The sequence below is a fragment of the Elephas maximus genome, chromosome 1 (assembly GCF_024166365.1).
Source record: "Elephas maximus indicus isolate mEleMax1 chromosome 1, mEleMax1 primary haplotype, whole genome shotgun sequence".
NCBI lineage: Eukaryota > Metazoa > Chordata > Mammalia > Proboscidea > Elephantidae > Elephas > Elephas maximus.
The window spans coordinates 100,229,878-100,254,506 of NC_064819.1; the positions used below are offsets into that span (position 1 = coordinate 100,229,878).

At 42.2% G+C, this 24,629-nt stretch overlaps 1 protein-coding gene and 1 long non-coding RNA gene across 5 annotated transcripts in view; one reads left to right on the forward strand and one right to left on the reverse strand.

The window, feature by feature from the left end:
• The window catches only part of STK38 (serine/threonine kinase 38), a 66,516-nt gene extending 42,382 nt beyond the window's left edge, over positions 1–24,134 (reverse strand). The window contains exons 1-2 of one of the 4 annotated variants that reach the window (XM_049890689.1): positions 24,060–24,134; positions 2,037–2,172 (exon numbers count right to left, since the gene is read on the reverse strand). In XM_049890689.1, the coding sequence (XP_049746646.1) occupies positions 2,037–2,172; positions 24,060–24,069 (146 nt within the window). In that variant the 5' untranslated portion in view covers positions 24,070–24,134. Of the gene's footprint in view, positions 1–2,036; positions 2,173–6,640; positions 6,728–24,059 lie in introns of those variants that run through there. The other 3 variants (XM_049890676.1, XM_049890683.1, XM_049890698.1) reach the window with 3 other exon arrangements.
• LOC126079656 (uncharacterized) lies at positions 6,180–10,944 on the forward strand. Its single transcript, XR_007518229.1, has 3 exons — positions 6,180–6,300; positions 6,581–7,022; positions 10,527–10,944. It is a non-coding gene; the product is annotated as an uncharacterized LOC126079656 (long non-coding RNA).
• Positions 24,135–24,629: the final 495 nt, after the last annotated feature.

Here is a 24,629-nt window from a genome sequence, read left to right on the forward strand (position 1 = left end):
TGTAACCGAAGAAAATATATATACACACACACACACACATACACGTACATACCTAACTATGTATGTTTATGATCCAGCAATTCCACTCCTAGGTATTTACCCAAGGGAAAAGATTTGTACATAAATGTTCATAGAAACTTTACTCAAAATAGCTAAAAACTAAAAAAGCCCAGATGTTTATCTACAGAACAGATAAACTGAGGGACAGTCATAAAACAAAATACTACTAAGCAGTAAAAGGGAACTAATGATAAACACAATAACATGGATGAGCCTCAGAAACATTATCCTGAGTGAAAGATGCCTTACTCAAAACAGTACTTACTATATGATTCCATTTACATGTTTCATTTATATGCAATAAGCAAGACTAATCTATGATAGAAAAAAATCACAACACTGGTTGCCTGGGGTTAGGAAGTAAGAGACAAGAAAGAACTTTCTGGGATGATGGTAATGTTCTATGTCTTGATAAGGGTTTGAGTTGTACAGGTGTGTGCTTTTCTAAATGCTCATCAAATGGTACCCTTAAAATCATGTGCTTCATTGTATGTAAATTTTACCCCCCATCATGGACTACGGCCCTGGTGGTGCAGTGGTTAAGAGCTCAGCTGCTAACCAAGAGGTCATCAGTTCAAATCCACCAGCCACTCCTTGGAAACCCTATGGGGCAGTTCTACTCTGTCCCACAGGGTCACTACGAGTCGGAATAGGCTCGACGGCAACGGGTTTTTATTTTGTCATGGATTGCATTGTGTCAAGCAAAAATGTAAGTCAACCTGGCTAGGCCATGATTCCCAGTATTGTGTTGTGGTACTCCATTTGGTGAACTGATCTATTTATCCTGTTATGTTGTAAATCCTAACCTCTATGATGTTAATGAGGCAGGATTAGAGGCAGTTATATTAATGAGGCAAGACACAATCTACAGGATTAGGTTGTATCTCGAGTCAACCTCTTTTCAGATATAAAAGAGAGAAGTCAGCCGAGAGGAGAGGGCCCTCATACCATCAAGACAGAAGAACTGAGAGCAGAGCACACCCTTTGGACCCGGGATCCCTGCGCTGAGAAGCTCCTAGTCAGGGGAAAATTGATGACAAGGTCCTTCCCCCAGAGCTGACGGAGAGAAAAAGCCTGTAGCTGGCATCCTGAATTTGGACTTCCAGCCTCCTAAACTATGAGAATAAATTTCTGTTTGTTAAAGCCATCCACTTGTGGTATTTCTGTTATAGTAGCATTAGCTATCTAAGACACCCTGCCAGAAGAATTCACAAATACTGAACTAATTAATGTTATACAAGTGAAAATACTCAGAAGTGTACTGATGTTTGTAACATACTTTGAAATACTGTAAAAAATTAAGATGAATTAATGAGCGGGTAGGTAGATATGTGATAAAATGGTAAGTACAGAATCTGGACGATATGCACATGGATGTTTAGGCTGTACAAGTCTTTGAACTTTTCGGTATTTTCTAATGAAATGTTAAAAGACGTTGTAATTATGAGTTACTACATGAGTGGTATACACCAGGTCAATAACACTAACAACAGCTGCCAATAGCACCATTAACTAAGCTATCGCCATCTGTGAAGCACCATGGTAGATACTCAGGTATGTTATATCTAATCGCCACGGCAATCCTGCAAAGTAAGTATCATTATCCCCATTTTCCAGATTGGGCAACTGGAAAGTAATTTGTCCAACCTCATCCAACTAGTAAGTGGTAAAGGGAGAATTCTAAACCCAAGTCTGACTGCAAAGGAGGTGCTCATTCCATCACACCATGCTACCTTAACAATGGCCTAGTTATTACACCGGAATGGAATTCTGCGCTACCGGCTAGTAATAGAAATAGTAAGCTAAGGGTAGGGGCTTTAGAAATCCATTATACTGTCATTCCATTGTAATGGAATAGGCTACAACACAGCTGCTATTCTTGTCTCCGTCTCCTGTCGACAAAATTATGAATGTTTTGGGATGTTAGACATAAATACCACAACCATGACACAACTCTCTCAAACTGAATCCTTTACCTCATTTCTCGTTCTTCATGTTGAGCAATAAGGTTGCTATAAAAATTCTCCAGTGTCACTTTGGTCATAGTCACCCTTTCCTTTGTGTGGTTACTCATGGATGAGCAAGGTGTTGAGCCTGTCATTGCCATGGCTGCTAGAATCAAAGACAAGGAGAGGTATTAGTTTTGCAATTAGAATCCACCAGTTACATACTCTCCTACCTTACTCTACTGACAGGGATGTAAGCTAGTACATGTTTTCTGGAGGACAAACAGGTAGTATATAGCAAAAATCAAACTGAATTCTAGTACTTAGAGAAAATGGCTATACATTACGTCCTCTGACCCAGAAATCCCAGCCCTGTGTACAAAATCTAGAGAAACTGTCACACAGGCCCATAAAGAGACGTGTACAAAGATGTGCATTAGAGAAAGGATGTTCCTTATGCCATCACTGGTGGTATGGGGAGCTGGAGACAATTCAGTAAGGAAATGAATAAATAAAATGTTGTAAACGCAGAGGTCAGGAGCAACTATGCCTACCTACAAACAACATGAACATACCTTTAAAATAAAGTGTTGCCTTTTGAAAAAGGAAGAGAACGAGATCACCATACCATATGTGTACATTAAGAATATATAAAAAAAAAAAAAAATTTTTTTTTTTTTTATTATAATATAGTATAATTCTAGGAATCTACCCTGAAGAAATCAGAGGCCCACAAGTATTTATACACAGGGGGTTCAAGGCAGCATTGTTAATGACAAAGGAAAACTGGAAATAATTTGAATATATAACAACAGAGGACTGACTAAACATGAAACAGTCCTACAATGAAATACTGAGCAGACAATTAAAATACGTTAAAATTTTTAATGTCAGGAGAAATGTCCAATTTAAGTTAACAAAATCAGATTGCAAACCAGAATGTACACCATGATCTCAATTTTATGTGTGTACTATATGTGTATGATATCAGAATTAGAAATATATATATCAAAATGTTATTAGTGGCTTAACTCTAGGCAGTGAGAAGGCAATAGATAATTTTATTCTTGTTTGTGCTTTTTCATGTTTTCTATATTTTCTTCGTTGAGCAAGTGCTATACCAATAAGTTACCAATAACTTCTAACTTTAAAATTTCTGTTAAAAAAAAAAAAAACACGACAAAAATGCTGATCTACAGGTACATATGTGTTCTAACACAGGCCTATGGTATTTGATATATGTTTACTGTTTATTCTAAGTTACAAGTTCAAATAAAGACCTATAATGGAAACAATATCACAAAGAAAAAACCTGAATCATAATTCTAGTGATGGATGAAAGCAGAAAAGCAAAGAGGCCCAAATGAAATCCTGATAAAAGCTACAACATGGATGAACCTTTAAAACATGCTGAGTGAAATAAATCAATCACAAAAGAACAAATATTACATGATCCCACTTATATGAAATATCCACAGAATAGGCAAATGTGTAGAGACCAAAGTTTGTTAGTGGGAAGAATGGGGAAAGCAGTCATTGCTTAGGGGGCACTGAACTTCTGTCAAGCATAAAGACAAAATATAGAAAAAGTGCTGATGGTTGGACAACATGATGAATGAATTAATGTCACTGAATTGTACATGTTAAAAAAAATACTGAAATGGCATATGTTTTGTTAATTGTATACTTAACCAGTTGCTGTCAAGTCGATTCTGACTCACAGACCCCATGTGTGTCAGAGTAGAACTGTAGAGTTTTCAATTGCTGACTTTTAGGAAGCAGATCGCCAGGCCTTTCTTCCAAGGTATCTGTGGGTGAACTTGAACTGCCAACCTTGCAGTCTGCAGCTGAGCGCATGAGCCATTTGTACCACCCAGGGACTCCCATATTTATATACTCACCATAATGAAATAAAAAACAAGGGACCCTAACTCTCTTATTTTACATATGAAAAAACTGATAGCAAAGAGTTTAGGTTGCTTATTGTTTTTTCCCTAAATGTAACACCTCATTTTTGCCCAGGTATTTTTGCCAACCTATATTGTCACACTTGACCAAACTGTTCATCAACCCTGACTTCCTCCAGCATTGGCAATAAAAACTAAACCACACCCATTGACACAGAGTCAATTTCAACCCAGACTGACCCTACGGGACAGAGTAGAACTGCCCCATAGGGTTCCTAGGCTGTAATCTTTAAGGGAGCAGACTGCCACATCTTTCCCCCATGAGGCGCTGGTGGGTCAGATCTGCCAACCTTTCGGTTAGCAGCCAAGTGCTTAACCACTGCGCCACCAAGATATTCAGGCAAAAAAAAATCCCTGCAAAAAAAAAAAAAAAGAAATAATCCCTTCAAAGCAAAGAGAGTCAATATCAAGGCTCTGCTTCAGAATCAAGCATTTTGATTCATGATATGCCAAAATGATTCATAATGACAAATTCAAGACATTGCATTTGAAGCTATCTTACTATAAAATATCGTTATTTTTTATGAGGAAGTTTCTAGTGATACCAACGCAAACTCAAATGTTTTTAGAGTATCAGTAGACGGAAGAATTTTTTTAAAAAAACTCTGGTTTATGAAGCTTGGGTGTGGTTCCTTATTTGTCAGCCTGTACCCCCTCCACCCACAATGAAAACCACATGCACTTTAAATGAGTTTGATGAAGAAATTTTCAACCCAAATTTAAAAACAAGTCAGAGGCAAGTGAGGGCTTTGTATTCCTCCCCTGGATGATAATTTCTGGAGACCCTTTACATATACATATATATACTCCAGTTGTTAAAATGTAATTTCAGCTTTAAAATGTAAATACATGTATTTACAACAACTAAAATTACTTCAACATAAAAATACAACAACAAAATGAGATCATTTGCACCATATATCAAGCCAACAAATATTCTAAAAGAGTGGTTTTCAGCCTTCACATACAGGCTCTAATGTGCAAAGATTGCACTGTCCTTCCCTTTGACCTTTCTTCAAACTTCCTACTCCTCCTCTCATAAAATGTTTAATCTAATTCTAATATCCTTTAATCAAAACACACAATTACTATTGCCCCGTAGTGATTCACAGGTTTGCTGGACCAACAAAGTACTTCTTATGACAGGGCTTTTGATAATTCAAGCCTTCACACCGTGACCTACACATTACTGGAGGCCATTAACCTATTGGTTTCATTCTCCTTCAACTCTGCAGAATTAGGAAATAATAGGTGAGAAATGTTTAAAACTTTAAAAATTTAACAAAAGGAGGTGGATGTGATCCCCATAAAAGTCAGGGGTAGGGATCACGAACACAAAAGTAGGTCAAATGAAACCATTGTTTTATTCATTCTGGTAGTTGTGACTGGTCGTCTGCTTGGCTTTATGATGGTACTCTGTTATCTCAATAAACATGCTTTCCCTCACCAATATTTTATTTCTTTGTAACTGACAATCTAATACTTCCTTTGGACAATTCGACACTGGAGCCAAGACTCAAGAGTCACAATCTCCTCTACCAGGCTATAAACCACTGGAAAGCAAGCACTCTTAGACTCTTTTTAATATCCTTATCCCAACTCATGCTCAGTGCCATGCACTTAATAAGCACCTTAGAAAATATATTTACTTGGGAAAAAACTCATTTTTGATCTCCATTGTAGGAACTGAGAGTATGTATGTGTGATGAGGTGTAGGGTTGTAAAAAGTTGGAGAAAAGTCCTTTTCCTCTTATTAGGAAGCTGATAAGTAATGTTTGGGGTAAGAAGAGGAGCCTGTAATTGTGGCTGTTGTTTTATGCTTGGGGAAACCACATCTACTGCTTAGCTAAATCAGAAGCAATTGAGCTGAAAGGGAGAGGAGGCACAGGGACTACTTCATTCCAACCTTCCTCTGTACATTTGAAAAAGAACAAGTTTCTCTTCGTATCTTTCAGTTATTTCACAAGTGCAATTGAGATATGTGGTCTCTCTGCTAGCCGTTCTGCGAACTACCTGTGACACTGACTTTCCTCTAAATCCTTATGGACTTTTCCCTTTCCTCTGACTATGTTCCTTCTCCACTCCCTTCTTAAGAGTCTGCACTGCACTTTCCTGAGATCTTAAGACTATCTGAAGCCCAGTATCCTAAGACTAACCGGGGGAAGGAGGAACACTCAAAAGTACCAGACCCCATGTGCGCTTTCCACCTTTCTGCCTGGCTCCCAGATTCCTGGCATCTCTGCTCCCAGGTTCCTAAATCCCAGGAAAAGGAAAAGGAGGTGCAAATTGGTGATGACTGTGTTCCCGGAGGGGTCGGAGCGGTGAAAGTGAGCAAACAAAGCTGGCAACACAGAAAGGAGAGGCTGGCTCCCCGCCCCAACTGCACGGAGGAAGAGAAAGGACTGGGTGGGAAAGCGTGGAGAGGCCCGACAAAGGGCCTCTGGAGGCCGAAAGGAGGGAAAAAGACAGGAGGCTGAGGAGATGGGCTGCGGGGACAAGAGGACACGGCTAAAAAGAGGGCGCCATCGAGAAGGGTCATAAGGTCGCTAGGAGTCGGAATCGACTCAACGGCAACGGGTTTGCTTTTTGTTTTGTTTTGTTTTTTAGCGAGAAGAGGAGATGAAAAAGCCTGGGGTGGAGTGGAGGCAGCCGCAGCAAGACACTCACCAGATCCCCGGGCAGAGGCAGGGCTGCGGGCGGCGGGAAGCCCAGACGCCGGTCCCGCCAGCGGTCTCGACGTGCGGACAGGCGAAGCCCCAGCGGCTGCAGCAGCGCGCTGGAGGAGAAGGAACGCGCGAGGGACTCTAAGACAACACCCGAGGAACGGTTGCAAGTGAGGACAACAGGAAGCGCCCCAACTGCCGGAAAAGACGGCAAGGCGGAGGGTCCAAGGCAGCCCTGTCCCCCGCTGCGGAGAGGGGCTGCCGCGGCGGCCAGGAGCCGGGGCTGCGCATGCGCGACTTCCCGGCGGCACAGCCCGGATTGCCGGCCTGCGCGTGCGCGGCCTCGCCCAACCCATCCAGGCAACCTCCCCTCTGTCCCCCTGCAGGTGAGGTGTGAAGTATGGGGCGGTCACCGGCTGCGATGGGCTGGGAAGACGTTCCTCTTGATTTCTGTTTTTAAACTTTTTATTTTGAAATAATTATAGACTCACAGGAACTTGCAAGTTTAGTAAAGACCTCAAACCCATCACCCACCCAGCTTCTCTTTATATCTTATGTAACTATGCTACCTTCTCAAAACAGGAAATTGGAACAATTAACCAAAATACAACTAACTAGATTATCCCCTCCCTCGGACTTAACCAGTTTTTCGTGCATTCATTTCTGTGTGGGTGTGTATGTGTATAAGTCTGTAAAATTTTATCACATGCGTAGTTCGTTACCCCCCTTGATTTTTGGCTATTGTAGCAACTGGTCTGCTGAAGACCTTGGCCCCACCTACTCTATCTAAAAGTAAGGATTAACACACTACCTGGGATCAGGTGAGCTCTCATATGTTTGGACGTCTGTCACCTTGAGGGTGTCCCAGTGTGCATAAAAGAGCTTGCTTTTCAAGGCCTCCCAACAGCTTAGTATGTACTATCTTTAGGGGTAGAAAGGTCCTCAAGTTGACTAGCCTTTGAGTGCTCACCCATTCCTTAAAAATGGAGCACAGTGCCACAGACGTGGAAGTGTCAGGCTCCTGGAAACAAAGATGAGTAAGACATGATCCCTGTCTGCCTTAAAAGGGGCCGAGTAGAGAAAAAAATAAGCTTCTGCACAAATCATTTGGGTATTCTGTGATGCTGTGGTGCCTCATGGAAACCCTCGTGGCATAGTGGTTAAGAACCATGGCTACTAACCAAAAGGTTGGCAGTTCAAATCCACCAGGAGCTCCTTGGGAACCATGTGGGGCAGTTCTACTCTGTCCTATAGTGTCACTATGAGTCTGAATAGACTTATAAAAATAGACTCATAGCAATAGATTTTTTGTTTTAATGGTGCTTCATGCTCTTGTAACTGTGTGTGAAACCACAGGGCTTGATTTTTATCCATCGAGTTTGGAGTCCAGGCTTTGTTTCCTTAGCGATCTTAAAACAGAGGCCTGCCTTGACTGCTTTCGTCTTTCTAGACTTCAAAGCCCCAGTTTCCTTTTGTTTAGCCTCATATAGTAAACTCTTCACCTTTCATTCTCTCTATCCAGAGGCCCTTCTCCCCCAAGGCCTTTTGACAAAGTCCTACCATCCTTAACAACTGAATAACAGTGCGAGATGTTTGCATAGTGATTTACAGTTTGCAAACCCTTTTCACTTGTTTAATCTCAGCTCTTTGGCAGGTCACAGGTGATGAGATTTTAGAGATAAAGTAACCAACACTCAGAGAAGCTAAGTGACTTACACGGCTAGTAAGCTGAGTAAGAGTGGAGTACTGATGGCACAGTGGTTAAGACCTCAGCTGCTAACCAAAAGGCTGGTGGTGGTCAAATCCACCAGCCGCTCATTGGAAACCGTATGGGGCAGTTCAGATGGCAATGGGTTTGGGTTTTGGTTTTTGGGGGGTTTTTTTCCTCCATTTAGAAAGCTGGGTAACCAAGCAGGGAACTCCATTTCCTGATTGCAAATCCAATGTTTTTTCTGCTTTTCCTGGATTCTTCCAAAGCCCAGCTCAAACCTTATCTTTTCCTGGGATTCTCTGCAGTTTCAGAAGAAGCGTTTCACTCTCTCCCCTCGAGACTACTAACCCAAAGATTGGCAGTTCAGCCCCATCCGTTCACATCACAGAAGAAAGGCCTGATGATCTACTTCCATAAAGATTACAGCCAAGATAACCCTATGGAACAGTCCTACTCTGTAACACATGAGTCTTCATGAGTCAGAATCAAATAGAAGGCAATATTTTGTTTTTTCTTTATACTCAAATTGTCTGTACCCTACTCTCATAAACACCGAGGTTTTCTTCAAAATAGCTCAACCAGAATATAGTGGACCCAAAGGGTGACATTTGACTATGATTCCAGTAAATGGACTGGACATTTCTCATTGTTTTTGGCCACCCAATATTTGAATCCCCTTCATCTGTGTAGGGGATCTACTTACGAAGTAGAGCCCACTTTCTATTAACAAAACCTCCAGATATCCTCTCTCGTAGACTCCCTCGCAGCCTGGTTGTGGGCACAAAACCTAGGTGCTACCGATCCCTTACACCCACTCCAGACTCTGAGGTGGAAATGAGGATGATCCAACCATGCACTGGTACAATTCGCCCTCATTTGCCTCTGCCTACTCTTGGTCCTGTAGGATCCTGCCTTTATTTTAAACTTGAATATTTCGAAATAGATTTTTTGCATTAATTTTACTTTTTTGAAATATTGCTCTAAAATATTGTTTGATTACCGAGTTGTTTGGTGCCTCCTTAAATCTCGCACCCAAGATGAGTGTCTTGCTTCCCTCACTGATGTCTCCGCCTGGAAGGACTACTCTGAATTCATTCTGGAAAGGTTGGTGGCCGTTCCATGCACTTTCTAGAAGCTGATATGGCTATGGCTTTTTTTTTCTTGGCTGGAGCTTCCACTGTCAGTGGTATTGACTACACCAGTTTCAAGGTCTGGACCCAGAGGTGGGTACAGTAGTTCCTTCATTGGACCAGGCTCTACAATGTGACTTCAGGCCTTGTTCCTGCATGCTTTGTCGCTTAGCCTGGCTCTCTGGCTATCCCCAGCACTTTTTTTTTCTTCTTCTTCTTCTTTTTTTTCAATATCCTTTTAATTGGAGTCCCTGGATGGTGCAAAAAGTTAATGCACTGTGCCACCACCCCGAACGGTCTCAGAAAAAGGGCCTGGAGATCTACTTCTGGAAAAACAGCCATTAAAAACCCTATGGAGCACAGTTCTACCCTGACACATAAGAAAGCTAACTCAAAAAGGGTCCCCATAAATTGGAATCAACTTGAAAGCAACTGGTTTTATCCTTTTAATAATTTTTTTTCTGCATAAATTGGCCAGAGTTGGTTTCTGTGATGTGCATTAAAAACTCTAACCAATGCAATATAATCTCGTTACCTTTGCCCCAGGGATTCTGAAGGTAAAAATGTATAATAGGAGGCAAGGTGATTGTCTTAGTTACCTAATGCTGCTATAACAGAAATATCACAAGTGGGTGGCTTTAACAAGCATTTATTTTCCCCAGTTTAGGCAGGGTGCCAGCTCTAGGGGAAGGCTTTGTTCTTCTGTGGGCTCTGGGGGAAGGTCCCTGTTCCTTGGTTCCTGGTTATCTTCGTGTGGTGTGGCATCTGTCTTCCCCCATCCCTTCTGGCCTTTTTATGCCTAATCTGCTCTTTTTATATCTCAAAGGTGATTGGCTTAAAACACATCCTATACTGACATAGTCTGTTAACATAACAAAGAAAACCCGTTTGTAAATGGGATTATAACCGCAGGTATAAAACCAAAACCCATTGCCACTGAGTCAATTCCAACACACACCGTATAGGGGTTAGGATTTACAATGCATTTTTTGGGGGGACACAATTCAATTCCTAACAGTAATATTGCTTTATTTTTATTCATTGTACAGATTGTATGATAAAGACATGCAGACTTCAAGACTTCACTTCAGTGCTGTCGCCAGGAGTTACAGCCATAGACTCACCAAACTGTGCATAGAATTTCACCACTCTAAAATTCCCACACTGACAGGGAGCACAACAGAGAACCCCTGAGGGAGCAGGAGATCAGTGGGATGCAGACCCCAAATTCTCATAAAAAGACCAGACTTAATGGTCTGACTGAGACGAGAAGAATCCCGGCGGTCATGGTCCCCAAACCTTCTGTTGGCCCAGGACAGGAACCATTCCTGAAGACAACTCATCAGACATGGAAGGGACTGGACAATGGGTTGGAGAGAGATGCTGATGAAGAGTGAGCTACTTGTATCAGGTGGACACTTGAGACTGTGTTGGCATCTCCTGTCTGGAGCGGGGGTGGGAGGATAGAGAGAGTTGGAAGCTGGCAAAATTGTCACGAAAGGAGAGACTGGAAGGAGGGAGCAGGCTGACTCATTAGGGGGAGAGTAAATGGGAGTATGTAGTAAGGTGTATATAAGCTTATATGTGACAGACCAACTTGATTTGTAAACTTTCACTTAAAGCACAATAAAAATTATTTCAAAAAAAAAATTTCCACAGAATTACCCATCAGAGAAAACCCTGGTATCATTTAACATAAAGGACTGCCCGCTACGCATCAGTAGTTATATCATTTGGAAATGCATTTCCATGCAAGCAACGGATAACTTATAGTGACTTAAACAAATAAGGATTTGTTTTTCACAAATACCAAGAATTTTGGAGGTATATGGCTCAATGCCACAATAGTTAAGAGCTCGGCTCTGTCCTATACAGTTGCTATAAATTAGAATGGACTTGATGGCAACAGGTTTGGGTTTGTTTGTTTTTGTTTTATGTGTCAACGGTATCAGGGTTGTCTTTTCTGTGATTTTCTTGGCCTTTGTCTCATGAACACAAGTTAGCAGCCTCAGCTGCAGGCATCATGTTTGCCTTCAGTGAAAGGGATTAGGGCAGCACCAGCTTTGTCTTTCCCTTAAATCAATACACCAAAACCAAATAGGACAGAGTAGAACTGCCCTATAGGGTATCCAAGGAGCAGCTAGTAGATTTGAACTGTGGATGTTTTGGTTAGCAGCCAAGCTCATAACCATTACGTCCCCAGGGCTAGCAAGTGCTTTTTCAGAAGATACCAGTACACTTCCACTGAAGTCTCATTGGCCAGAACTGTGTTACATGACCATCTGTCATGGATTGAATTGTGTCCCCCCAAAATATCTGTCAACGTGGCTAGGCCATGATTCCCAGTATTGTGTGATTGTCTACCATTTTGTCACATGATGTGATTTTCCTATGTGTTGTAAATCCTGTCTCTATGATGTTATGAGATGCAATTAGTGACAGTTATGTTAATGAGCCAGTACTCAATCTACAAGATTAGATTGTATCTTAGTCTCTTTTTAGATATAAAAGAGAGAAGCAAGCAGAGAAACAGGACCTCATACCACCAAGAAACAAGCGCCAGGAGAATAGCACATCCTTTGGACCCTGGGACCCTGCACAGAGAAGTTCCTCGACTGGGGAATACTGATGACAAGGACTTTCCTCCAGAGCTGACAGAGAGAGAAAGCCTTCTCCTGGAGCTGACACCCTGAATTTGGACTTCTAGCCTACTAGACTGTGAGAGAATAAACTCGTGTTTGTTGAAGACGTCCACTTGTGGTATTTCTGTTATAGCAGCACTAGATGACTAAGACACCATCCTTGCTGGGAAAGCAAGTACAGTACTCCCCTTTTTTATCCTCTGTAACGGAAGCAGGCAGAGAAGAAAGGGGTTGAATATGGTTGCTGAGTTATTTGGCCAATAATATCTGCCACAATCATATGTATTACTTTGCTGTTCTCTTTTAGTTAATCTAACTAACCTATGTGGAGAACTGACATGTAGCAGGACCCTTATTAATTGGACTTCTGATTAATCAGGACACTGAACAAAGGCAGTCCCTTTGTATTTTCTATTCTGTATTGTTTCTGTCCTTATATAATTACAACATAACTCACCTAATCTGAGCTTCTCTGTTTTATAACAGTTTTCTCTAAGGTCTTGGTTAAAAAAAAAAAAAAAACTTATACTGTACAAGGTTATTCATCATTCCCATGGGACTTGAGTTACTTGAATATAGCATTTTTTGTCCTGCTCTCTTCCCCAGGTCCAGACCCAATAACCTTTCCCTTCTCTTCAGATGTTGCCCCAAATTGTTCTTTGTCCCAAGGGAATCACCTGCTTCTCCATCAGGCTGACTTGCAATTCCTTCAAAGAGTTGAGGCTCAGGCTCTTGGCAAGGACCACAACCTTCCAATGCACAAGCATCTTACCCCTTGGCAGTGTGTGCCCCATCCACTCGGGGCAACCACATCAGTTGCATCACACGCTGAATACTCTTCCATACAAGGACAGGAACTGTACTTGGTGCCTGCCAGCCCAGCGGGCCTTTAATCTTAACACGCATACAAATCCACTCAGATTCTGCTAAAATACAGATTCTCATTCAGAACATGGAGCTGAGATTATGCATTTCAAACAAGCTCCCCGGTGATACTAAAGCTGCTAGTCCAGATACTACATTTAGAGTAGCAAGGAACTTGAACATTTATCTAAATGAAAAATAAGAAGGGAAAAGCTCCCATAATCCAGCAAGCATGGGTTCTTCGGAGCACCTAGACTAGGAGGAGGCAAGCGAGGCACCTAGGGCGTAGAATTTAAGGTGACTCCATCTCTCAGGGGCCTCCCCTACACTTGCATGACCCCCAAAATTAGTGCCTCCTTAAATTGTGCCTCACTAGGTGCCTCACTTGCTTCACCCTAGTTCCAGCATTGGTCACTACTAACATTTTGGTGGGTATCCCTCCAGACTACTCTCTAATACACATATAAACACATAATGGGATCATACTAAATATGAATAGACTTTTTTTTTTAGTTATATGTAATTAAGCTTTATATTTTTAAATCTTCAAACTCTCACAATTTAATCTCAATCAACAAATTCATTGAATAATACTGCCCCTCCAAACTGTGCACAGTGGCTTTCTCTGAGTGGAAGAATTATGAGTGGTTATTATTTTCTCCTTTTATTTGTTGTACTTTCCAAATTTTTCACCTTGGGCACACATAACTTGTTCATTTTATTTTTATCAAACTAATGCATGTACTACTTGAAAAGATCAAACGATCTACAAGACATAAACACCCTGCCCCACCCATTCCCACTGGATTTACTCAGCAAAAGCAGCTGCTTTCAACACTTAGTTGTGTCTTCTGCTACTTACCTAATTTTGAAATAACATTGCTATCTCTTAAATTTTCTGTTTTACATTTTTTAAATTCCTAAATGAAGATGAGGATTTAACTCTCTTACTCCATGACTTGCACATAAAGTCTTCCATCACTGCCATCCTTCCAGTATACCTATTATCTTCTGTAAGACAATACTCCGAATCTGTGTGGCACTCACAGGTTGTATCCAATTTCTAGAGAGCCAGGAAGCCATTAGAAAAAGGGCATCAATAACTAACATGGTTTGCTCCATAAAAATCGCATCCTTCTGATGATGTTAGCACATGGAATGCGGGGCTTCCCATCAGTTCAGTCATGACCTACAAAGCAAAACTGGAACAGACCCAAATTGTTATCAATTTGGGTAGCCTGGAAAGATAACCAGAATGGGAAAAATTACACGTTAAAGCCCTGGAATGGGAAACTAGGAAGAGGCGTAGTGAGCCCTTTTAGGAGCCTGATGAGTGAGGTTGAATTCCTGGCAGGCCTGTAGAGAACGACATACATTCAAAACAGAGCATCAGCCACCACCTTTGAGGGGGCACTGCTATTTCGGACTCTGCTCAAAATCCTGTGGAAAAGAGATTTGGTTGCTATGCAATGCCTATGCTGCCCTTGTTTTCTAAGAGGGAGATTTAAGTTTCTAGGAGGGCTTCTACCTGTAATTTTTCCTGTTCGGTGATCTTTCCAGATCACCCAAATTTTAACAGTTCAAGTGTGTTCCAGTTTCACTTCCTCAGCCTTTACTGGACCGGGAAGAACCGGTCCAAAGCCCTGATGGAAAGTAGTTTTCATTACTTACAAGAATCAAACAACATACAACTTGAAAAGTTCCGTAATGAGCAGTTCCCCCTAAAAAGCTGTGTGGGTGGTGTGACCCTAATACCTCGCGGAACGTTTTCTCCTTTTCAAGGTGGGCGATTGAAAGCTTGACGTAACTAACACTGTAATGATATTCTAAGTAACCTATAAGTTTTTTTTAACTGCATCAGCTGGGTGTGGGGTCTTCTCGGCTCTTGCGGCCTTGGTCTCCCTCCTCTTCTTTGTTCTCTTGGGAGATGGCCTTCGCCTGCAAGATGGCGGCTAGGAAGGCTGGCTACCTGGAGCCTTTGGTCTGTAACTTCCTTCCTGCTGCTTATCTCAGTCAGACCAAACTTGGCAGGCCAGTTCTGAAGCCGCCTTGGAGGCTTCCCCGCTCCATCGCGGGAACCGCCCCCAGCCCCCCGCCCAGTCCTCCCGACCCCCGCCCGGTAGTCAGGCAAGCCGAGGTTTCTAACCCTAACCAGCCTTTGAATTTGGAGCCAGAATCCCGCACAGGCTGGAACCAGGATCTTGGCGCATGCGCACAGGACCTGAGGAACCGTGGCCCTGAACTTGACCCCAGACTTGAACATTGCAGGAAAGGAAGATATTTTCCACCACATCGCAGTGCCCCAGCCCATTTGAAAACCGAAAAGCCCTTTCCTTTGCAACAGGACTCAGCACCTGAATCTCCTAATTTGGGCATGGCAAGGTTCTGAGTTTCGGATTTCAGGCGCCAATGCCTGCCCCTGGGGACTTGAAAACATAAAAGCTCCCAGGTCCCCTGGGTTGGGGAGCTCGTGGTCTTTCGGCCATGGGACCCCCACGTTGCTCCTAATTTGCACAAACAATACATTTCCACTGTTTCCCTTGCAGCTGGTCACGTGGCATCCTTCTCATTTTGATCGACTAATAAGACAGGACAAGAGCCCATGTTTGGTTACACTTCCACTAGTGAGAGATTTTTATATAAGTTTTTTTTTTTTTTTTTTTGCCTCTTACAAACATACAGATTTGAGTCCAGATGTCTAGCATGCATATCTTTAGTTTAATAAAAGTTTCTTTTAATCATTTTGTGATGTAAACTCATCCAACCATCTGTGGGCTACGTAATCCTTGCAAAAATGATACATAAACTCTGATGTAGAAATTGCTTTTCTAGACTCCATAAAGATAGCTTGCTTTGCCGCAGTACTCTCCATTGGTGTCATCTCCTAATAAAGTTTCTCTTTCTGACTTGGAGTATGTTTCATTGGTTCGACTGCCCCGGGGCACGGACCCCAATCAGGTAACAGTAAAAATGATGACTCTTCCTCACATACCTCATATTGTGCTATGGGCTTAAATGGGACCCTAACTACTGCTGGTCTCTCCCTGGCCAGGTAAGTCCACATAGGTGAACCGTAAACTTTCAGTGCCCTACCTACACCATAGCTGAGGAGACCAAAGAAAACGTCCTCTCCCAGCTGTTTTATATCCCCAGCCTAAGTGACTAATTGTATCTTGTTAACCCCTGCTAACAACAATCCTACTGCAACATGCCCCCTGACTTCCAGAGGAGGGGACAACAATCCTACTGCAACATGCCCCCTGACTTCCAGAGGAGGGGACAACAATCCTACTGCAACATGCTCCCTGACTTCCAGAGGAGGGGAGGTGGTTAGCCCAGAATTGTATCTTTTTAACCTTGCTAACAAATATCGGGCCTCAGTGGGAGTGGTGATTTGTTCTGAGGCCTAAAGATGCCCCAGGGAGAGGTTCAGGGAAAACCTTGGCTGCGTGGCTTGTCCGAAGGATTTGTACCTCACACCTTCCAGGAAGAAAATCAGGTTCCATTCCTGACCAATCCGCCCCATGCACAGCCACCAACCATCCCTCAGTGGAAGCTTGCGTGTTGCTATGATTCTGAACTGGCTTCAGCGGCACTTTCGCGCTAAGACAGACTAGCACAAAAGGCCTAGCAGTCAGCCGGTGAAAACCCTGTGGATCCCAATGGTCAGATCCACAAGTGAACAGGGAATGGTGCAGGCCTGGGCAGCAGTTCATTCTGTTGTGAATGGGGGCTGACTACCAACAACAATACAGTTAAGCCAAGTGGGACAACATAATTACACTCTACCACATTTTATTTTCCTTGGAGTTCACAATTGCTTTGATTTTTTTTCTTTGCATAGTTCTGTTTTAAAATGCTTATAATTCATTTATCTCCAGGCTGTCTGCCAAAGCCGGAAAACTTCTTTCAGTATGGTCAAACTCAGTTAGTCTATCAGCTACGTTTTTTTCTCTGGGGTCATTCCTCCTGGAGCCCCCCTCCCTATTCTCCTAAGTAATAGGATCTGCTTGTTTATCACTCACCCACCCTGTCCTCCTCCTCTTTAGTGTCCTCTTTCTATTTTATTCTGTGGCCCTCCCTTTAAACATCAACCATTGTTGTTGTTGCATGCTGTGGAGAGTGGAGTCCAACTGAGAGTGACCCCATATGACAGAGCAGAATTGCCCCATAGGGTTTTCTAAGCTGTAAAGCAGATGCCAGGCCTTTCCTCCACAGAGCCGCTGGGTGGATTTGAACCACCAGGGCTACTTAAATATCAACCATTGCATTCAGCAAATATTTCCCAGATGAATTAGGCAACCCATCAGGGAATTGTGCTAGGGTTGTTAAAGTGTTAAAAGAGCCATACAGTGGATGGAAGGGTCAGCAGGTACCTCCTCCACCCCCATCCAGCTGCCTTCTCATTGCCATTTCTTTCCTATTGTCACAGGGGAGCAGGAGGGGTGCTGAGTCCAGGCAGCATATATTCCCATGGCAACTGCCAATAGCCTAGCTAAAAAAGACTCTATTTGCAGTTCCAGTCCTTCAGGGGAAGCATTAGTATAATTAGCTGGGCCTGCAACAGCTGTCTGGCTGGTCATTTTTATCCTAATCCTTAGGCCACAAGCCTAAAAATCTCAAAGTAAAGAAAACTCTAAATGTAAAAGTAGCTTTTCCTATTGTCTCTCGGCTTCGGATTTACAAATATGCCAATACATAGCACAAAGATAGCTTTGATGGGGCAGTTCTACTCTGTCCTGCAGGGTTGCTATGAGGCCATTTGTGTTTTTGCCTGCTTAGAGCTTTTTTATTTTCTTTAAGCTGCAAGCTTAACAATAGGACCAAAATAATTGGGAAGTCTTATGAGACACAGATTTAAAATTAATTTTTTCCAAATGACTGCGTTTGTGTGTCATGATGAGTCAATGTCTCTTTGGGAATCGAGGGTGAAAAATCTCAAAAACTAATGAGGGATGTGAAACGTGGCAGGTCAGTACCCAAATGACGCATAAATTTTTCCCACCTACTCGTTTGGGAGTGAAAACATGAGGAGGGAGGGAATTATACAAGCAAATGTGGTCTGAAGTTCTCATGGAGGGAGGAGGAAAAGAGAACTATAATTTCTGAATAAAAAGAGTGATTTAAAAAAAAGTTTCCAAAAGCAAAAATAAATCTGAAACCCAGAAGTGGAAGAAATTTAGAAAAGAAAGTGGAAGGAATAAGAAGTCCACTGATCTCATTGTGCTTAGATGAGAGCCTTTCTGTAAAATAAGGCAGTTTCTAAGGCTTTCAAGTTTCTTGCCGGTGTTTTGTCAACTTTTTTTCAACTGGTGGGGTGGGGCGCGGCGTGAATCACAAGTCACTCTGAGGCTCCCTCAGGAATGTGCTAAATCTTCCCATATTTGCAGAGGCTCCAGAACTGTCCTGTCTGCCAGCTGATAGCTGACCTCAGAAATTCCCTAAAAACTGAGGCCCCTGAATACTATTTGTTCTAAATAGAGGTAGTGGGACATACACGTGCATACACACACACCGGGAAGTGTTCTGTATAATACATTTGGAAAATGCTGGGTTGCATAAAGGTATATGGGTTTCTTTATTGCAGAACTTCATAAACCCAAACCAAACCCACTGCTGACATGTCGATTTTTACACATAACAACCCTGGAGGACAGAGTACAATTGCCCCATAGGGTTTCTAAGGCTGTAATCTTTATGAACGCAGACTGCCACATTTCTCCCACGGAGTGGCTGGTAGGTTCGAACCACTGACATTTTGGTTAGCAGCCAAGTACTTAACCACTGCACCACCAGGGCTCCTAGGAGTCTTAATAGCTTGTAATGTTCTATAAGGAACATCTATTATGCAGGGTTTCCCAAATTTATTTGAGATGCTTCATGAAGCACTGCTTAACATCTCCCAAAAGTAGTTGTTATGGATTGAACTGTGTCCCCCCAAAATGTGTGTCAACTTGGCTTGGCTATGATTCCCAGTATTGTGTGGTTGTCCACCATTTCGTGATCTGATGTGATTATCCTATGCATTGTAAATCCTAACCTCTATGATGTTAATGCCCCCACGTGTCTGTCAGTTTGTCGTACTGTGGGGGCTTGTGTGTTGCTGTGATGCTGGAAGCTATGCCACCAGTATTCAGATACCAGCAGGGTCACCCATGGAGGACAGGTTTCAGCTGAGCTTCCAGGCTAAGACAGACTGGGAAGAAGGACCCGGCAGTCTACTTCTGAAAAGCATTAGCCAGTGAAAACCTTACAAATAGCAGCGGAACATTGTCTGATACAGTGCTGGAAGATGAGGCCCCCAGGTTGGAAGGCACTCAAAAGATGACTGGGGAAGAGCTGCCTCCTCAAAGTAGAGTCGACCTTAATGACATGGATGGAGTAAAGCTTTCGGGACCTTCATTTGCTGATGTGGCAAGACTCAAAATGAGAAGAAACAGCTGCAAATACCCATTAATACTAGGAACCTAGAATGTATGAAGTATGAATCCTGGAAAATTGGAAATTGTCAAAAATTAAATGGAATGCATAAACATCAATATCCTAGGCATTAGTGAGCTGAAATGGACTGGTATTGGCCATTTTGAATCGGACAATCATATAGTCTACTATGCTGGGAATGACAACTTCAAGAGGAATGGTGTTGCATTCATCGTCAAAAAGTATGTTTCAAGATGTATCCTGAAGTACAACACTGTCAGTGATAAGATAATATCCATATGCCTACAAGGAAGACCAGTTAATACGACTATTATTCAAATTTACGCAAAACCACTAGGGCCAAAGATGAAGAAATAGAAGATTTCTATCAGCTGCTGCAGTCTGAAATTGATCGAACATGCAATCAAGATGCATTGATAATTACTGGCGATTGGAATGCAAAAGTTGGAAACAAAGAAGAAGGATCAGTAGTTGGAAAAAATGGCCTTGGTGATAGAAACAATGCCGGAGATGGAATGATAGAATTTTGTAAGACCAACAACTTCTTCATTGCAAATACCTTCTTTCACCAACATAAACAGTGACTATACACATGGACCTCGCCAGAGGGAACACACAGAAGTCAAATTGACTACATCTGTGGAAAGAGATGATGGAAAAGCTCAATATCATCAGTCAGAACAAGGCCAGGGGCCGACTGTGGAACAGACCATCAATTGCGCATATGCAAGTTCAAGCTGAAACTGAAGAAAATCAGAGCAAGTCCATGAGAGCCAAAATATGACCTTGAGTACATCCCACCTGATTTTAGAGACCATCTGAAGAATAGATTTGACACATTGAACACTAGTGACCGAAGACCAGACGAGTTGTGGAATGACATCAAGGACATCATCCATGAAGAAAGCAAGAGGTCACTGAAAAGAAAGAAAAGACCAAGATGGATGGCAGAGGAGACTCTGAAACTTGCTCTTGAGCATCGAGCAGCTAAAGCAAAAGGAAGAGTTGACAAAGTAAAAGAACTGAACAGAAGATTTCAAAGGGCCTCGCGAGAAGACAAAGTAAAGTTTTATAATGACATGTGCAAAGAGCTGGAGATGGAAAACCAGAAGGGAAGAACACGTTCGGCATTTCTCAAGCTGAAAGAACTGAAGAAAAAATTCAAGCCTCGAGTTGCAATAGTGAAGGATTCCATGGGGGAACATATTAAATGACGCAGGAAGCATCAAAAGAAGATGGAAGGAATATAGAGTCGTTATACCAAAAAGAATCAGTCGATATTCAACCATTTCAAGAGGTGGCATATGATCAGGAACCGATGGTACTGAAGGAAGAAGTCCAAGCTGCTCTGAAGGCATTGGTGAAAAACAAGGCTCCAGGAATTGATGGAATATCAATTGAGATGTTTCAACAAACAGATGCAGCACTGGAGGTGCTCACTTGTCTATGCCAAGAAATATGGAAGACAGCTTCCTGGCCAACTGACTGGAAGAAATCCATATTTATGCCTATTCCCAAGAAAGGTGATCCAACCGAATGTGGAAATTATAGAACAATAACAGACGCAAGCGAAATTCTGCTGAAGATCATTCAAAAACGGCTTCAGGAGTATATCAACAGGGAACTGCCAAAAGTTCAGGCCGGTGTCAGAAGAGGACGTGGAACCAGGGATATCATAGCTGATGTTAGATGGATCCTGGCTGAAAGCAGAGAATACCAGAAGGATGTTTACCTGTGTTTTATTGATTATTCAAAGGCATTCAACTGTGTGGATCATAACAAATTATGGATAACACTGCGAAGAATGGGAATCCCAGAACACTTAATTGTGCTCATGAGGACCCTTTACATAGATCAAGAGGCAGTTGTTCAGACAGAACAAGGGGCTACTGATTGGTTTAAAGTCAGGAAAGGTGTGCGTCAGGGTTATATTCTTTTACCATACCTATTTAATCTGTATGCTGAACAAATAATACAAGAAGCTGGACTATATGAAGAAGAATGGGGGCATCAGGATTGGAGCAAGGCTCATCAACAACCTGCGTTATGCAGATGACACAACCTTGCTTGCTGGAAGTGAAGAGGACTTGAAGCACTTACTAATGAAGATCAAAGACCATAGCCTTCAGTATGGATTACACCTCAACATAAAGAAAACAAAAATCCTCACAACTGGACCAATGAGCAACATCATGGTAAATGGAGAAAAGATTGAAGTTGCGAAGGATTTCATTTTACTTCGATCCTCAATCAACACCCATGGAAGCAGCAGTCAAGAAATCAAAAGACATATTGCATTGGGCAAATCTGCTGCAAAGGACCTCTTCAAAGTGTTGAAGAGCAAAAATGTCACCTTGAAGACAAAGGTGCGCCTGACCCAAGCCATGGTATTTTCAATAGCATCGTATGCATGTGAAAGCTGGACAATGAGCAAGGAAGACCGAAGAATTGACGCCTTTGAATTGTGGTGTTGGCAAAGAATATTAAATATACCATGGACGGCCAAAAGAATGAACAAATCTTGTCTTGGGACAAGTACAACCAGAATGCTCCTTAGAAGAAAGGATGGTGAGAGTGTCTTACATACTTTGGACATGTTGTCAGGAGGGATCAGTCCCTGGAGAAGGACATCATGCTTGGTAAAGTACAGAGTCAGCAGAAAAGAGGAAGTCCCTCAATGAGATGGATTGACACACTGGCTGCAACAATGAGCTCAAGCATAACAATGATTGTAAGGATGGTGGAGGACCGGGCAGTGTTCTGTTCTGTTGTGCATAGGGTCGCTATGAGTCAGAACCGACTCGACGGCACCTAACAATAACAAGCAATGTTAATGAGGCAGGATCAGAGGCAGTTACGTTAATGAGGTAGGATTCTATCTACAGGATTAGATTGTAACTTGAGTCAACCTCTTTTGAAATATGGAAGAAAGAAGTGAGCAGAGAGGAGAGGGACCTCATACCACTAACAAGAAGAGCCCAGAGCAGAGTATGTTCTTTGGACCCGGGGTCCCTGCACTGAAAAGCTCCTAGAACGGGGGAAGATTGATGGGAAGGAATTCCTCCCAGAGCTGACAGAGAAAGCACTCCCCTGAAGCTAACTGTCACCCTGAATTAGGACTTCTAACCTCCTAAAAAAACCTCCTAGACTGTGAGATAATAAATTTCTGCTTGTAAAGCCATCCACGTGTGGTATTTCTGTTATGGCAATAGTGGATAACTAAGACACTAGTGTTCTGAGGAACAGTGATCTAGATGACCACAATCAAGAAATGAGTTTAGGAAAGGAGCCAAGAAGATCACTTGTTAGTTTCTATGTCGCTTCAGGTAAAAGGAACAAAAGGAGGCCCAACAGCCCATTACTGTCTCCTGGAGTTAAAAAGGAAACCCTGGTGGCGTAATGGATAAGTGCTACAGCTGCTACCCAAAGGGTTGGCAGTTCAAATCCTCCAGGCGCTCTTCGGAAACTCTATGGGGCAGTTCTACCCTGTCTTATAAGGTCGCCATGAGTCGGAATTGACTCGATGGCACTGGGTTTGGTTTTTCTTTGGGCTGGAGTTGAAAAATGCTAAATTAAATGATCTCATAAATTTCCCTCTATTTCTAAATTACTAATAACTATTTCAGAATCCAATACTATCTGAGCAAGAAGGACCCAGAGATCAGTTCATCAAATCCTTTCATTTTCCAGATGTGGAAACTGACCTAAGTTGCCCATAGTCACAAAGTTAATTAGATGGCAAAGTTCAGTTAGAACCAGGTTTCCAAACTTCCTGTCCACTGATCTTTCTCCTCCACTGGGATGCCTCTCCACGGACTAAATCCAGAGACTGTCAATGGGCTGTTATCTTGCATTTTTTAAAATTTTGCTTTAGGTTAATTTACAGCTCAGGTTAATTTCTCATTCAAAAATTTGTATACATATTGTTATGTGACATTAGTTGAAATCCCTACAATGTGACAGCACCCTCCCCCTTTCCACCCCAGTTTCCCGTGTCCATTCAACCAGTTCCAGTCCCTTCCTGTCTTCTCATCCTGCTTTCGGACAGGAGTTGCCCATTTGGTCTTGTTTATCTGATTGAACTAAGAAGCACATTCTTAGTATTGCTTTTTGTTTTGTAGTCCTAGCTAATCTTTGTCTGAAGAGTGGGTTTCAGGAATGGTTTCAGTTCTGGGTTAACAGGGCTTCCGGAGGCCATAGTTTCGGGGGTTCCTTCAGTATCTGTCAGACCAGTAAGTCTGGTCTTTTTACGTGAATCTGAATTCTGCTCCACAATTTTCTCCTGCTCTGTTCGAGACTCTGTTGTGTTCCCTGTCAGGACGTTATCACACAATTTTGACAAATCTGTCTACCACCAAAAAAAACGAGACCTAAGCCTAGCTGATACCCCATGTTACCTCAAACAAATCTCAATGTGATGTAACTTCGGTATGGTAGAACTCAGCCATTGGCATTGGAAGCAACAGGATTTGATCCGAGGTTTCAACACTGGATTCTTAATTTATCTCTGAACCCACAGCCTCATGAAAACTGAATTGCAGGTCCACCTTTCTTTGTAAATTTTTTGAGTAAGTTTGTTTGGTTCACAAAATATACCAAGGGATATAAAAGATTCAAAGTGAATCTCATTCTTACCTGTCTCCATCCTCCTATGTCTCACCGTCCTTGTCCATACTGTTAGCCATTTGTATTAGTGTTTTGTGTGTCCTTCCAGAGTTTCTTTGTGCAAATGGAACAAATATGGATACAGAGACTGATTTTTTTTCCCCTTTTTTTTTTTTTTTAAACAAAATGACATGGTCATAATTTTATTAGGCAATTCTCTTTCCCTTTCGGCCTTTCCTCATTTACATAGAGATGGGATTGCCCCAAACTCTCTCACATTCTCAGATGTTATGTATCCATCAAGTCCCCTGCCATCCTTTCTGCCTCTCTTGGCAATGTTTAGCTTTTTGGAAAGTCACCCTTGCTTGGCTGGTTTTGTCAGTGACCTCAAATTCAGAGTACTCAGGGTGTGGCTTGCAAATGCTGGTACACAAATGTCAATATTTTCCAAGCAAATTAGGGAGTGGCTATTTGTATTACAAATGAACTTTGCAAAATGATTCACCAAAGGCATCTTTTATGCATTTACACACATTTATTTATTAAATAAATAATACACATGGCACCAAATTCAAAATGTGTTAAGGGTATACAGTGAAA